The following is a 15,489-nucleotide window of genomic DNA, read 5'->3' on the forward strand; positions in this document are numbered from 1 at the left end:
TAATTATCGTGGGAGGAGGGGAAGAGGCAAAGTGCACTCCGGTCTGAATAGCGATGCCTGTTGATAATCCGCGCTATTCGAGCCTAGTCTCCTCGCGCGCTCCCGCATCGATCCACGCTGTTTTTTCGCGATACGATTCGGTGCAGGGACATTTCACTGGCTGACGGGTTCGAGTCATCGAATCTTGGGGCGGGTGGTGGGAAGGGGTGGAATTTGTGAGAGCTTTCGTGGGTGAATTTGAGCGTTCGGATCGGTGCAATGGCATCAGAGGAGCGGAGCGGTTGATTCGCTCCTAACAGAGACTTGCCCGCGACTAAATTCAAAGTCAATGGGGAAATTCATACATATATAAATAGTTTCTAAGGCAATCGAGCTTAATTCAATTGCTACATTGGTGTTCATGGACACCTGGTTTGCGTTTCAACGTAATGGAGGTTTTCAACGTAATGGCAGTTTTGAAATTACATGTAATTTTAAGAAATAAGGAAAACACTTTTTAGTAGCAACTTTCTTATGCGGGTTAATGGGACTAGGCAGTCGAAAAATCGTTTTTTTTATTGTATTTTCCGTAAGTACTATCCTTTCTGAATACAATGCTGCTTGGTTTGTATTAAAATTCGCGAAATTGTTGAATTGGCAGCTAAAAAGGTCAGGCGGCAACCTGCAGAGTCGCCTTTGCCCAGAAACTTTAAACGCGGTTTTCTCGAATCTTTTTTCCTCTTGCTTTTCGCCTAGTTGCGACTGAACGGAGGTTTATATCGACTTGAAAAAATTACAGAACGCGTAAAACATGCGCGATTCCCCGCCAAACCTCTGATACAGTCCGTAAATTTCGAGATTTTCATAAAAAAATTAAAGAGCCGCGGATTTTTAGTAGCGCAGAAACAGGACTAAAGTTTTCTTGAAATAATCGTCGTTTTTCGGTCACCAATTTAATCATTCGGTTTTAATTTTAGTTTTTACTGGTTCTGCGGTAAACTACGGATGTGACGAGCAAGAATCACACCTTGAAATTGGATTACGTCACTTTTTAACACCAATATTACCTGAAAACCACAGAAGAACGTTAAAATGTTTACCAGTCAGTCAGCATCGCCATTATTAAAGCACATGTATATTTCATACCAACTGTTTTTCAACCTCTGTGATAATAATAAACATTGGGTAAAAGGATACACCTGGATTTGCTTATATTTTTTTACAAATACATTAAAAAGAGAGTGTTTCCTTCACGGAAAACGACTACCTACCTAATCCTCTTAACAAAGCCCTGAGCGGTTTAGGGGTGTTAAAGAAATGTCAGCGTTGTCTCGTTGTAAGTTCCACTCCCCTGTTTCGTTAAAAGTACATCTTTATCTCCACTACTTCTATCGTAGTCTCCGCGGCGAGTGCGAGGTATTGAGAATGAACGAGAGGACAAGCGACAGCGATATCTAAGCCATAAATTTCGGCCGAGAGAGCGGCAGCATCGTCTTACTAAAAGAAGACGGCAAAGAACGAGCCGAACACAATACCGTTTTATAACGAGGCAAAACTGCACATCGTTTACCAAGTGAACTCCTCAATAACAAGTAGGGAATTCAATCCCGGGATCCCGGCTGTTTTTTGGATTTCATTTTTATATTTTTCAGTCGTTCATAAAGTAATTTACGTTTTTAAAAATTCTCGAAATTCTCGGGATAAGTTACAACTTGATACATCGAATCCTGGGAGTTTTAGAATCCAAAAAACAGCCGGGATGATCCCGGGATCGAATTCCCTACAGTGGCGGATTCAGGAGCCTTTCTTGGAGGGGGCGAAATATGTAAAAGTACATAAGTACATTTTTTAATCTTCTTTTACAAGATTTAAAATTTCCTTGTAATTTATATTTTAATATCTCTATCTGATACTATAACCTAAATAATTACGTTCACATTAATTATTTATACAAAATAGTATCGCCCCCCCCCCCTGGATCCGCCCTTGATTCCCTAATAACAAGGGACAGAAGTGTCCCGTGGGGGAATGCCTGAACCTTTTCAACCGCCTTCCACCAAGATTCCCAGCCTCTGCCTTCCACCTCGCGAGACAGCATCGTATCAGTCGCAGGACGAAACGACATCGCGGATCCATCGTGTCTGCGTCATCGTTCCCCTGGTCCTATAACGACGCACACTCGATACGTCGATTACGTGGAAACGCTGACCAGGCGGCTCGATCACGCGCAGATATCTGGGCCAAGGATCCCGAGGAAGGTTTCCGCGGGTTCAAAGCTACGTAGATCGTCGCGGCCGAGCTAGGATCAAAGTATCGAGACGCTGGCCTCGCGCGAGCCGATTTTCACGAGCGCAACTAGGACCATCCACGTTTCAATCCGTTAACCAAGCGAGACTCGCGGCCCTGGAGAACTATTGTTTCTTTAACACGAAGAAGAGAAAAGTTCGTCCCCTTGGAACATCGCGGCCCGTTTCTCGAGCTTCCACGATGCGTGGCTAAGGTCGTTATCCTACTGTTAGGTGGAATCGATTCGTGTGATATACAGGAGGGGTTATAGAAGATGGCTGAAAAGTTTGCAGACTTGTAGGGGTCGTTGAATCGAGTACGAAATCTTTAGTTAATAAAAGTTACAGAAGTTTGTGTATACTGTTGTGCTGTTTGTAGGCACTAATGTTTTTATGTTGCGGGTTGCACGTGGACGTTCGTGGTATAATGGTTTTCTGTACGTAGATAATGACTTGTGTGGGAGATAGGAATTGGCAAACGACAAAGCCGAATGCAAAACCCACAGTGTCTGTTTAATTCTTCTTTATATTTCCGAAATGTTACTCGACGGCGAGTCACGCTATTTTGTAGAATTTTACGGGCCTATAGCAATCAGGACCATTCTCTCAATTATTATCTCTATAAAAATTCTTCCTCGATTCTCCACTGCATAGAATTTGCCCAAAATCTGACGGTGGGTCGTGTTAACTACTTAGGTATTTTCCTCAATTCTATCTCTATAACAAAGATTCATGGAATACATACGAACCAGCATTATCTCCTCCTTACTCAACTGTTATTTCTGTAAAAATTCAAGGAGCTCATGATAGTCAGGATCACCCCCCTAGTTCTTATCTGTATATACAGTACTCCTGCAAACACTCGGGGGTCTATGTCAACCAAGATTGCTCCGCTAACTCTTATCTATGCAATATGTACTTCTGTAAACATTTTGGGAGTCCATATTAACCAGGACGTCAAAGAAAACCCTTTAGAAGAAAAATTGGTGATCCAGTAGCGGCACTAGTCCATCGCAATCGTAGCGCATAACTCGAAAGCACCTTCTGCACTTTCGTAACGCGAGTGGGTATAATTACGTGTGAACCATAACGGTAGAATCGTGGAGTTTTACGGTGGCCGACTTATTACTATAATCCTGTTCAATTAAACCCTCAACGCTCCTCCGCTGAAATTCTTTTATTCCGCGCGCAATTATCTCGCCGCCCGTGTTTGTTCCTGGTGCTTTCTTCTCCGTTCACCGCGATCGTATTTAATTATTCCGTTTGCACACGTCGCTGCGAACTTATGTATTTTTTTTTTCGCTTCAACTTTTGCCCCAACCCTACTCTCCTTTTCTTTTTCTAATTACTTAAACGCGCTCTCGCTGCCTATTCACGACCTGCTTTCGCGACCCTTGTATTCCGAGGTTTGTTTAATTAGATCATTCTTATTCCGCGATGTTGCGAGTGTCACGCGACAGGTCGATAAAATTTGAATGCACAATATTTTGTTCAAATTGTGCGTTTATAGTAGGATTTAGGATACTAGCGCTTGTACCAGGCTTCGTGGATCTTTTGTGTACTTTTGTTAAAATTGTTGAGAAATGTGGAGTTCATTATATTCGGAAGAATATTTATAACTGTGGGAACATTGGAGAAATATTTTACACTCGTGGTTAGGAAATTAGAGAACTATGGAGCATTTAAGAAAATGAAACTGAACCTAGTGACGAAGTAGGCGATTGGAGTTCAATTATTAATTGAAAGGAGTTTCTTTTTTACCAATGAGGTATAGGTGTATTTCTTTTATCGTTATAAAAATCTGACGCGTTCTTTCGAGACACTTTTTACTACCATCGCGTTGCTGAATGTATTTCTTTTGCTAAAGAGTAGCCCGAGTGCCTTAGGAATCTCTGGTTTATACTTTCAATCCTACAATTTTACGATCTGCTTGGATTTTCATAAACTAGTGTTTCCTTAGAATTTCACGAGGTGCATAAAGCTTCAACAACTGGGATTTCCTTTTTACTCGAAGTGCACTTAATTTTTATATCCAGGTACTCAGAAATCCTTCCTTTTATCTTCGAGATTATATCAAATGATATTAACTATTCAATCAGATTGCTATTTTCCAGTAGAGTTTTTAATTATTAATGCACACTTTTACCGAATCATTATAGTAAGATATATTTCTCAAGATAAAACTTCGGAAAAGTCGTGGATCGTGGTGAATTAGATCGAAGTTGCTGATAAATACAGTCTGTTATCAGAGAATTCCTCGTATCTCGTGGACTTCGACAATCAACAGTATCTTGCAAAATACACGCGATACGACAGGTGAATAATTCCTTCGAGAAATCACGCGACATCGATCTGGTGGGGCTTTTCCCGGGAAAAATCGTAATTATCGTTTCCCTTCGGAGCTTCGTCATTTCCTTCTTGAAATTCCACAGCTATAAATAATCTTAGCACCAGGGATATAGACGAATTTTGATGAATCCAAGTGACTGAGATCGCAAAGAATTTTAAGCTGACTGTGATTTATCGAAAATACGATTCACGGATACTTTTTAATTTGTCAAGCAAAATTCATTCGCTATTAAAAATTATACATTCACTAAAAACTGTTAATATTTTTATGATTGGGACGCATCACAAGTTATTAAACAATATACACTTCCTAAAAATTGAAGTTTGTTTGGAAAAGTAAAATAACTCCATTAAAATTCATTGCTTGATAAAATCAAATTTTACTGAATATTTTATCCGGCGAAATTCAAGTTAAGGGCAGGGAATTTAATTCTGCGGCAATGTTTTAATTCGATAAAACGAGTAAAAGAGCTGGAGATAATGTCTACTTTTAAAATTAGAAACGAGAATAAATTGGATAATTTTAATTTCCCTTCCCGAGTGGAGGGCGTGCATCCGTTTCTTTGAAACTTCGTTACTTCTACTTATTCACGACAGAATCGCCTCAAGTGGCGTTAAAAAATAACACAGCACTTGAGCCCTACTTGGGAGCGAGTATGCCCCTGGAGCAGTGCGCGTTCCAAAAATATAAACAGCAATCGCGGTTGGAGAAACGTTGTCGCTGCGAGACATTGCGAAATTAACGTTAAAAGTACAAAAGTGGCGATACCTTTCTACGGAAAGAGGAAGCATCCCCTGCTATCGACAAAGTCCTGATAAAGCATTGGCAAACGTACGAGTTAGATAAGAAAATTGTCGAGGTTTCATTACAAATTAAATTATATTAATACAATTTCTAACGCAAAGTACACTTCACGCAGTTATGTAATATATAAAGCGAAGTAGACGGAATAGGATTGAATTAGATCAATTATTTCTCCGATAAGTTAGCTGCTGTTCTCGTTTCATTGCACTTTTGTTACTATGCTCTTATAAATACTCGTTTCTATCGTATTAGTTGCTTATTTTGTTATACACTTTTAGCAGAAATGTCAACAGAAATTGTAGTGTGTCTTCTTTTGCAAATTGTATCATTTAAAAAAGTATTTTTAATTTTTCACCTGTAGCAAACGAATTCTGTTTAAAGCGAAATATAAACTATTAGAAGTACGTAGATAAAAATCTCAAAAAAATAAAATCCATCTACTTACTCCTACACAGAAATAGTCTCTCAGGTTGCAGGGACTCAAGTATTTCTGAGAAGTAATCACAGTTCATGCTTTGGAACGCTTAATCGAGTGTTCCAATAAATTACTGTATAAGAGTGGACAATTGCCATGCCACGTCAAAATGGATACTCATTGTCAGTCAAAAATTAAATTAATTTTTCTTCCATACTTGCTTATATCCACCATCAACAATTTTTTATATACCCAATCTAAAATGAATCCTCTTTCGGATAAAAAAAAGAAATCAATTCATCAGGTACATCTTGAATGAATTCCTGAAAAAGTCCCTTTTTTCTATCGGCGAAAAAGGTACCCTCTTAATACGGGTCGAAATTGAGCCAGGCGTCGACTTCTATGTGATCACTCGAACGTTAATGCATACCTAAGTAAGTTCGGGGTACCACTGTACTAAACTACAGCAAATCAAAATTGAAAGCAAATTACAGTTCCCAAAACCAAACCGATTACCAGAAACATCTTCCCTACCATTAATTTCCAAACTATCCGTAGAATTCGACCACATCCTCTCAGCCATCGACACTGTCCTCTGACAATCGCTCGATTCGTTGCTCTGCTTTGTGGAAACTAACCCCGTCGCGCTATCGATCCACGCTACCCTCCCACGTTGCTCTTCTTTGAAGCTGTCCCATGGCAAAGGGCTTGGAATATGGAGCTTCGCTCCTCCGCGTGCATGTGTGCAAAATCGTCGAGCGAGTAGCCAACAGTTATCGAAGCACAACGATCGGGCTTTATCGCCGCCGTGGCGATCGTTGAATCGTGATTCGCGTTGGACACGATCGTCACATAGTCATCTTTGCATAGTAATCTGCATCAGCGTTTAGTGCTCGTCCCTGGATCAAATTGTGAATGCCCGAAAGAAATTAATATTATCATCGTTGCAGAGTCAGTGACATAAAACAACGGAAATCGACATCGGGAAATAATTAATGCCCACTGGCCTGCAGTTGTGAAATTTATTTATAATACGATATCACCGTATCGATCGCGATAAAGCGGCTTCAGGTTTATGCAAAGCAGGATATTTAAAGAGTCCACGTAGATAACAATTAAATGCCGAGAACCTTTTAACCGAACATTCGACTGTGTTCGAAATCCCAGAAATGGAAAATAATTTATAGAATCGCAAAAACGATCAGGAACTATACGCAAATACTAACAATTACTTAATAAAACATTATTTGGACTAAGGGGACATCGATGGCACAGTTTAAGAGACTTGTATGCCTTCGCCCTCGTTATAAGCGCGTCAAAGGCGTTCGAGCTGGGACAGTAAACCGAGCCGTTCGTTACGCGAGATATTTGCGATCCGTCTGGGAGAGTTAGCGGCTCCAGCGGCTACTGCAGCTGTTGCTTTGATCCTGAAGTTCGTAGGAGCGCGTTCATTTTCCACGAGCAGGGAGTTTTCCTGCCGCGGGAGCTTTTCAATGGAATTTTCTTCTCTCCGTTACAAGCGCATCATTTCGTCTCGTTAAAGCGCTCGTAGGAACGGTGGCGTAGGAGGTCCGCAGACCCAGATATGCGTTCTCTGTTTGGAATACGTGAAAAGGTCAAGGGGGAAGGATTTATGCTCGTTCGAAGGGACAACGAGTCAGAGCGTTGCGAATCGTTAATGGCGCAGCGAGGATCGCGTCCTCTGTAAACTATGCGCTCCATGGACCCCGATTAATCGCGGTTGGCTTTGAGTTTCGTTAAAAATTCACCTGCACTCGTATTAGTGAGGGTATCTGTCGCTGAGAACCCTTTACCTCGTTAGAAATTGCCTTTATGTGAGTTGGAAAGGCGTTGGCACGTGATAGAGCCACTGTTACTTGAGGCTTTGTGTTTCTGTACGATTACTAGTGATCTTAATACAGTCGTATGCATATTATATAGTACTGTAATTTCAAGATTAGTAATTTAAAATTAACGTTTTTGGAAAGTATAGTGAAATCAGTATGTAACGTTAATTTGAAGTTCGATACCACTAGGAGGCGCTCTTGGCGCTCACATAAGTACTCCCTAGTAGTACTGAAACACATAATTAGTAAACTTCTCTACCTTCTATTTTATAGAATTGATCAGTTTGGGTTTCCACGCTCATATGTTTATATAATCTAACATCAATTTCGTAGTTAAAAAAGTTCTCAAAAATTTTCAATAGAAACCACGTTTTTCTATTACGCATTACTAAATGCAGTCCTTGCGACCATTCTGTAACAAACTATCCCAAAATTCCAGTCAACCAATATCATTTTCATTTCTACCTTTACGTGCATACTTAATTAAGGAGACATGGGGATAAAAGTTTACAAGATTCATTAAAATGGACGAACCTCCCTTGCACTTGAATAATAATACCTATCACACTTGCAAAGCAGAAAGCCATATTTTTCAAAGCGCATGACATACACTTCGACACACATTTTCTGTGAAAGACAGGAATTGAGCAAGACGCTGAAGGGGGAGGGAAGAAAGTGAGCAAAAAGGACGGGGAACACATGCACGCCCTTTGGGAAAGAAAGTAGCAATTTCACTTTAACCCACGTGCGTGTGTGTGTGTGTGTGAAACAGATGGATTTTACACGAACGCACACACGCCCGTTGCATGAATGCACGGTTGCTTTTCGAGGCGTACGTGTATCCTCCTGAAACATTTATTCATTCGAGACACACGCGTGCGCTTTGTGCGGCGAAAGAAGTATCGATTAAAAAAGCTCTTTGACTATTCTCTAACGCACTTAACGATATACGTACGTGCCCTGTTGCTTGGCTCGTGATTTTTAGAAATATAAGAACGTGTTTTTACCTATTCTGTAGAAAACTAGGTTCTAAAGAAAACGAGGGATTGTGAGTGGAAGGAAGTGAATCGCATTTAAATCAGAAAAATATGAATAAAATTTCTAGAAACTTTTGCTTTTCTTTGCGTCACGTGGTGGAACCCTACCTTGTGCATTCCTGAAAATAATAGTCCTTTAGAGGGGACTCTCGATCTATGTATTATCGAAACAATCGTCGACTTATCGAAATATTCGAAAGGCACGTAAATATTGGTTTAATTACTTTGGTGTCCATAACTAAAGGGTTCGTGAAAATTAATTATCACATTTTTGGTGGCGCCAGGTTAATAATCAGTTCTCATTACAATTTTAAAACTGATCCAGAAATATCTGTGACTCCAAAGAAATGGAAAAATATCGATGCATCGAACCTATTACTATAAAAACAATCTTTTGACAACATTTTCTACACTTCCGCTGCCATCGTTTTCCGTAAAATAATTCTGGTTCACGAAATAGCAAGGATTCCGATTTGCGAGGGTTAAAAATATTCGCCGAGCTTCTTTCCCTCGAACACTCGAGTGTCTTGTCTTTTTAACTCGGACCTAAACCAGCTCGAGACACCTGTCTACCTGGCGCAGCAGATGGATTCAAAGAAAACGAAAGCGATGTTTACCCGAGGTGCACCCTGCTAGTCTAGCTATGTCAAGATTTTACTAAACAATCTGGGGAAAATTCGTTGCCAGGAAAATCGTGCAACGCTCAGTAGAATGTTATCTACTCTATCGTTACTTTTGGACAAATGTAATAAATATTCTTCTTTCATTGTACTACTGTTAAAAACTGCTTTCGTACAAAATTCTCAAGACGACAGGAATCCTGAATGAATAACACCGCGGAAACATTCGCTGGCAAAAGAATGTGCATCGTAGTAATCCAGGAGAATTGCGCAATTACAGCGTGGAACGAAGAAATTCATCGAGTTTCTCTGGAGTTTCTGGGTTAGACATGTAAATAATACGTACTAAATTATAGGGTAAATTATTACTAGTGCTACTTGTAACCTTTGTGGTTTTTAGAAAATAATATAAATGCGTGAGAATGGTTAATGCGAGGAAATCCTTCCCGATAGATTTCGAAGAGAATAAAAAAACAGAGCGGAGAGATTAGTACTTAGTTCTTTTATAAGTTAGAAACCAATTAGAAGTCACTGTGTTCCAGAAAAGTTAATATCAGTATTCTGGAAAAATTTGAAATTACTGCTTCTGGTACCGCCTTTTTCCTTTCTGTTTCATTTATTTTACAAAGTTGAAAAATGAAATAAATTCCTGAACGATAACTAGTAAATTAGAGCATTCTGCAGCGAAGGCTGTAAATAATAAAACCTTGTACTTGAAAACTTCCTTATCTTCATACACCATACTTCATATCTACCTTCGACTGTTTCTAATTATCTAAACTCGTTAACATTGCAGCTGACGCTTTAGCATCAAATTAATATCAGCTGTCAACAGTATTTTCACGCTTCCTGACGCTATAGTGGTGACTCACAGGGAATTTTCCACGTGTGTCGTTTGAATATCGTTTCGCTGTGTAAACGTAATGTTACATCACACAATTTTTCAATATGCTAATGCCACACAATTCGTCCGTTACTTCTTTATCGCCTGTCACTTTTGTTCGTCTCTTTGAACGATATTCGAAAGCCAAAGAATATTAAAATATTTCTACGTCTGCATAGCCAACTTAATACAAAGCTAAGTATATATTGGCACTCCCCTCCTCTATTCGATATAAATTTTGAAATATATTTGTGCCGGTGATTATGAAAATGGTTTAAGTGATTTCTTTCCGTTTCGCGATATACAGACTTAATTATTTTTTTTAGATTCTTTACTTAATCTCTTCTTTTTTTTATAGATTTTTTACTATGTCGTGTAAAACACAAGGTACAGCTAGCTACTAATATTTAATACGCAATTATTACCCTTTGTGTAATGTCAGTGGCGCCAAGAAATCCACTGGAATTCTCCCAAACAAAGTAAAATTCTAAATAGGTAAAAGCAAGCAGACAATGATATAAAGGGACCAAGGCAAAGGGCAAAGATTACCCACGTTAAGTTCGCCTGCTTTTCCCCTTTCGTGGGCCATTAACGTTCCAGTTCAACGAGATTACTGGCGATCCTTTCGTTTTTGCTGCGCCCTCGAAAAATGTCGGTCGGCGGAAAAGAAAAAGAAAGGGAGAACGAAATTCCGCCGTTTCGCGGAGTTCCGAACAAAACCAAAGAACCCTCCGCGGACTCTAATTAACTGAAAGAAGCACTCGTTCGCTACTCTCGCCGAGACGGAACGGAAGGATATCCAGCCAAAGGAATCGTCCAGCGGCTAATGAAAATTGAACGTGGCAAGCTAAAGGGAACGTATTAATTGCCCCCTGACGACGTAACCCTTCGGCCACGAGGAGGAAAAAATTTTAGGTCCCGATTTAGGGGTGTGGTCAGTGCGATCGTTACTATATAGCGCGATTGTTGCTGGGGATTATGTTTGAATTTTGAGTGCTTAAATATTGTGGACACGTATTATTAATCCTCCGGGGATTGTACGATTATAGATTTGATTTCATTTTATTTGCAAATATAGTGGACTTTGTGTTCATATGTAATTTGTATTTGGTGCTCAACGAGAACACCTGTCCAACATTCAGTGTTCTTATCAACAGGACAAAGTGAAATAATTTATAAAATGGTATAAGATAGTTTTTTACCAAATAATTGTACTAATTTGAGGATCTCACACGATTTGATTACTTTGGCGAGTAGATGAACAGGATGCACGCGATGCATTAAGCCTTAGAATTGCTGGAAGAATTTCTAGAACAGTGATGAGCAACCTTTGACCAATAGTTCTATATTCTGTATTGCCTTGCTCGAATAGACCTAATCGACTTGAAGGAGCAGCCTCCCAAACCTTGCGCCACTCAGTGTTAAATGTTGAATCACCTCTGAAATAAGTTCCACGCATTATGTCATATTCTGTCTACAACCTCTCGCCTCAAGTTCCCCGATGCATCACGTAGATAAGTTTACCATCGTTTAGCATAGTCCATCGTCTCGCTGGAGAGGATCGCCGTGATCAACGCGGCGACACGTCTCCGTGACAAAGGTAATTAAAACTCCTAAGGCACGACCGTTGTGCGTGGGCACGCTCGATAAGTCGCACGCAGCGTACGCACGCTCGCGCGTGAGATTCTCGTCAATGAACATGAATGAAAGTGTCAATGGACGGGCGAGTTGAGTCGTCACCGTTGATGGGCTTAGCTCTGACCCTTCCTTGAGTTCTTCAGCCAGTTCATAGAATCCTTTCGCTGCGATGAAACTCGCAGAAGATGAGGAAGATCAGATACGCGGTTCAATAAAATTTTGCAAATTCAGTGCGAATATATTTAATCCTCATTCTCATATCATTTTTTTCTTGGAACTCGTGAAGAACCAAACTGCATATACGAGCACAATTCCTTTTCCATTAAGGGAACATTCTCATCAAATCGCTCAAAAAATAGGAGATCTTCTGGATTTTTATAAAAAAAAGTATACAACTTGTAGTAAAAAAACTTTTTGGCCTTTATTCATGGAAGATCCTCCTTGTCTACTTCCTACTGAAGATAATTCTCTTGCCCTTCTTTGTAGCTCCTTTCGTTTAAATCTCTAATATAGCAATATGAGGTAGTATCTACTTTTCTGTGTCTCTACGAGGGATTTTAAAATTGCGATTGCAGGGTGGCAGTAATATTACCCTTCCTCTGTTATATAAATCTTCTCTGTCTGTGGATTTAAGAAAGGGATTCGACATTCTTGCAAGGCAGCCACCACAAGAAAACCGATCCCTGCGTCACGGAGCGTGACGAGTCATGAATGAACAGGAGTATCGATCCAATTGGCCGAGCAGGTCGCCGATGCGTTTGAATAAAGCTAAAGGCGGCTCGCTTAGTATGGATTTGACGCCTTATGCGATTACGTATGCATACTGAGTTGAATGTTACGAGCGTTATGACTCGTGACTGTCATAAGACTGTCGTAAGACCTGGTGCATGGCTTCCCTACGTATTTCCCCGCCCGCGCGTCTTCTACCTGCTCTTCTACTGGCTTAAATGGCCTCATCGATTATGCATTATTATTCTATCTTCCACATTACGCTGTGACTAATATCTCTGACATATTCCATTTCAACTTGTTTATTATATTGTTATGCATGAATAGTGCCAGGTTCGCATTTAGCACAAGGCGGGACCTCACTCTCTATGGGGCCACACTTTAAAAATGTGTACGAATTTGATTAACTGAAATAGACTTGTTCTTTTGAGGCTTCGTAAATATCTTGGGCCTGGGGCCTCCAGAAGTATAAACGCGGGCCTGGATAGAGTGGATAGTGCACATACTTGGGAAATAGGGATCGTTCTTAACGTTTTCCTTTTCATTCATAATACATCAAGTTTCATTCATAAAATTCGTGTTATCTTCACTTGATATTCACTTCAACCACATACCAACAACACAAGCACCAAGCTCGCCCTCCAACGTCCACAAACTGAAGTATACACGCACCAGAAGAATGTACCTATACGATTCCTTCTACCGCTCGCAGCACCCAGAAGGATTTTATCGCCGCCAAAGTGTTTGCTGTAAAAACGAGGAAACTCGAATTTCAAGCCAGAGAAAAGAGGAGCGAAGCAAACACAGTAGGGGGATAAAGAATTCGCTGTTTGGAAATTGCCAGGAGATTCGACTGCCTTGCGCAGCGATTTTCCAGCGGGGAAAAGTGTTCCCTCGCAACAGAACCGCAGGTTTCCTGGCCTCTTCAGCCCTATCGCGGGGATCGATCGAATCGACCGAGCGTCGCGGCTTGTTTGAATAACACGAGCGTGAATGTTTACCCGCGAACTGTTGCCGCGTGATACGATTACGCGTGGGTGTACATGTGACGGGCACTACGAGGCGCGACCGCTGTAAGATGTATTACAACGTTGTACGGCTTCCCCTGCCTTCTTATTTGCTCCATTCCCTCGCCCCCTCCTCGGGGTAGCTTCGTCTTTTTATTAGCCCCACGGTGGTCGCCGTTTGGGCCCCTCTTTTATTGCTGCTGTAACGTATGTTCCTTTGGCCATGGAAAAGGGGAGGAAGACTTGAGCTCGTCTTGAGCTTGTTGGTGTAATATCAAGATTTACAGTTTTGAAGTGTTTTCTTTTAGGTATCAACACGTTGTCTATTACACGCAAATGGGATAAGTTGTCTTTACTTTATAAAAGTTGTCTTATCTCACTACTATATCTGTGGGTGTTTTGAATTAAATAAAGTAGTAGTTTTATATTCTACAATCTACACAATTTCAGATTTTTGTAGTCTATTTTTATTTCAACACTGAATTCAAAAGTAGCTTTCTCCTTTCAATGAAAACATTACTTTCGATTAAAAGATCTACTTTTCCTGTGACAAAATCTTTGTTGCAGTTGCAGTGGTGGATGTGCAATGTACAGTTGTTCACCCATTTCACTTTTATACTTTCATATGTATGATGGTGATATGATATGATTCTTTTAAAAGAAGATGCAAATGCATAATGTATTTATGACTACGAAAGTGAATGTTAATTTATTAAGATTCATTCAGGCGGGAACTTTAGAAATGGAGTGGTTTTAGGTGAAAAGTGAAAGAAAGGAATGGAAATACTTTAGCAGTTAGCTTGCGAGATGTCTGACTTCAAATATTTTCCACACTTTATAATGGCGATAAAAATACAATCGATAACGAATCCATTCATCTCCAGAATATTTCACAGTAAAATTAGATGTGTTTTGACATTCAATCCTTCAGTGATCACTGCCCCAATTTATCTCCAACACGTGTTATCTCTACCCATAGCAATCGCAGTGTTTCGCTTGCACAGATATCAATATCTCGCTGTTTGGTCGCCAGTGACTCCAGTTTTTCATAATTAAGCACAGTGATTCACACTTCTTAATCATGCTGGCACCATCCACAGTCAAGATACATGCTTAAAATTTTAAAACACAACACATACAAGCCTATCACAATTTTCTTTGCTATTTCTTCGTTGGACTCAAAGCATTCTGAAACCAAATTCCTCGATCATCTCTAAAACAAATATGGTTTCCTTATTCCACTTCATAAATTTGCAGATAAAGTACGAAACTGTGATTTAATTCATACAATGTTAAGCTCAGAAAAATATCAAATCAAGGAGCATGGGATCGTTCGAAAATTTCTTCAGTCGTGGTTGAAAGAACCTATGAAATCGTCGAACTTTCTCCCATCTAGTTATTAAACATTGAAAATTAATTGCGTTCTTTCTCTGCCACGCAGAGTCGTCGAATATCAAGCAGAAAATACTCTGACCTCGTTCGTTCAAACTTTAAACCCCGATTTCCATGAACATATTACCTCTACGAAATCCTTTCCACCCAACGAGCCGAAAACTACTGTTAAAGCAAAGAAATGTAATAAAGTACAGAAACAGACTTCACTCCTCCAAGTTCCCACTGGGACTTCTCGATCTAAAAATGAGCTAAGTTTAAACGAGTTTGTGTCTAGGATACACGAGCAACAGTCCTTCGACGTGGATCGTTCAAATCTCCCACGTTAAGATAAAGAAAACAGAAGATAAAATTCTGATTACACCTTCAAAGCTGAATTTATGGCCCATTTCAAGTAGAAATCCTTACAATGCTCATATCCTTCAGATTTATAATAAAATCTCTCGCCCCTTTACTCCACTGTCTCGAATTTTCTAATTCCTAGTATTTACGGTCTCGTTACC

General features: G+C 40.0%; 2 protein-coding genes across 10 annotated transcripts in view; one reads left to right on the top strand and one right to left on the bottom strand.

The window, feature by feature from the left end:
* Pi31 (Proteasome inhibitor 31 kDa) overlaps window positions 1-15,489 on the bottom strand; it is a 59,117-nt gene that overhangs the window by 7,673 nt on the left and 35,955 nt on the right. The window contains exon 2 of the mRNA XM_076828995.1: window positions 6,368-6,732. Coding sequence (XP_076685110.1) covers window positions 6,368-6,370 — 3 coding nt within the window. The 5' untranslated portion in view covers window positions 6,371-6,732. The remainder of the gene's footprint in view (window positions 1-6,367; window positions 6,733-15,489) is intronic.
* LOC143377560 (kinesin-like protein KIF13A) overlaps window positions 1-15,489 on the top strand; it is a 133,503-nt gene that overhangs the window by 3,230 nt on the left and 114,784 nt on the right. The gene's annotated exons all lie outside the window — the stretch shown is intronic.

Source organism: Andrena cerasifolii, chromosome 16, assembly GCF_050908995.1.
Source record: "Andrena cerasifolii isolate SP2316 chromosome 16, iyAndCera1_principal, whole genome shotgun sequence".
Taxonomy (NCBI): Eukaryota; Metazoa; Arthropoda; class Insecta; order Hymenoptera; family Andrenidae; genus Andrena; species Andrena cerasifolii.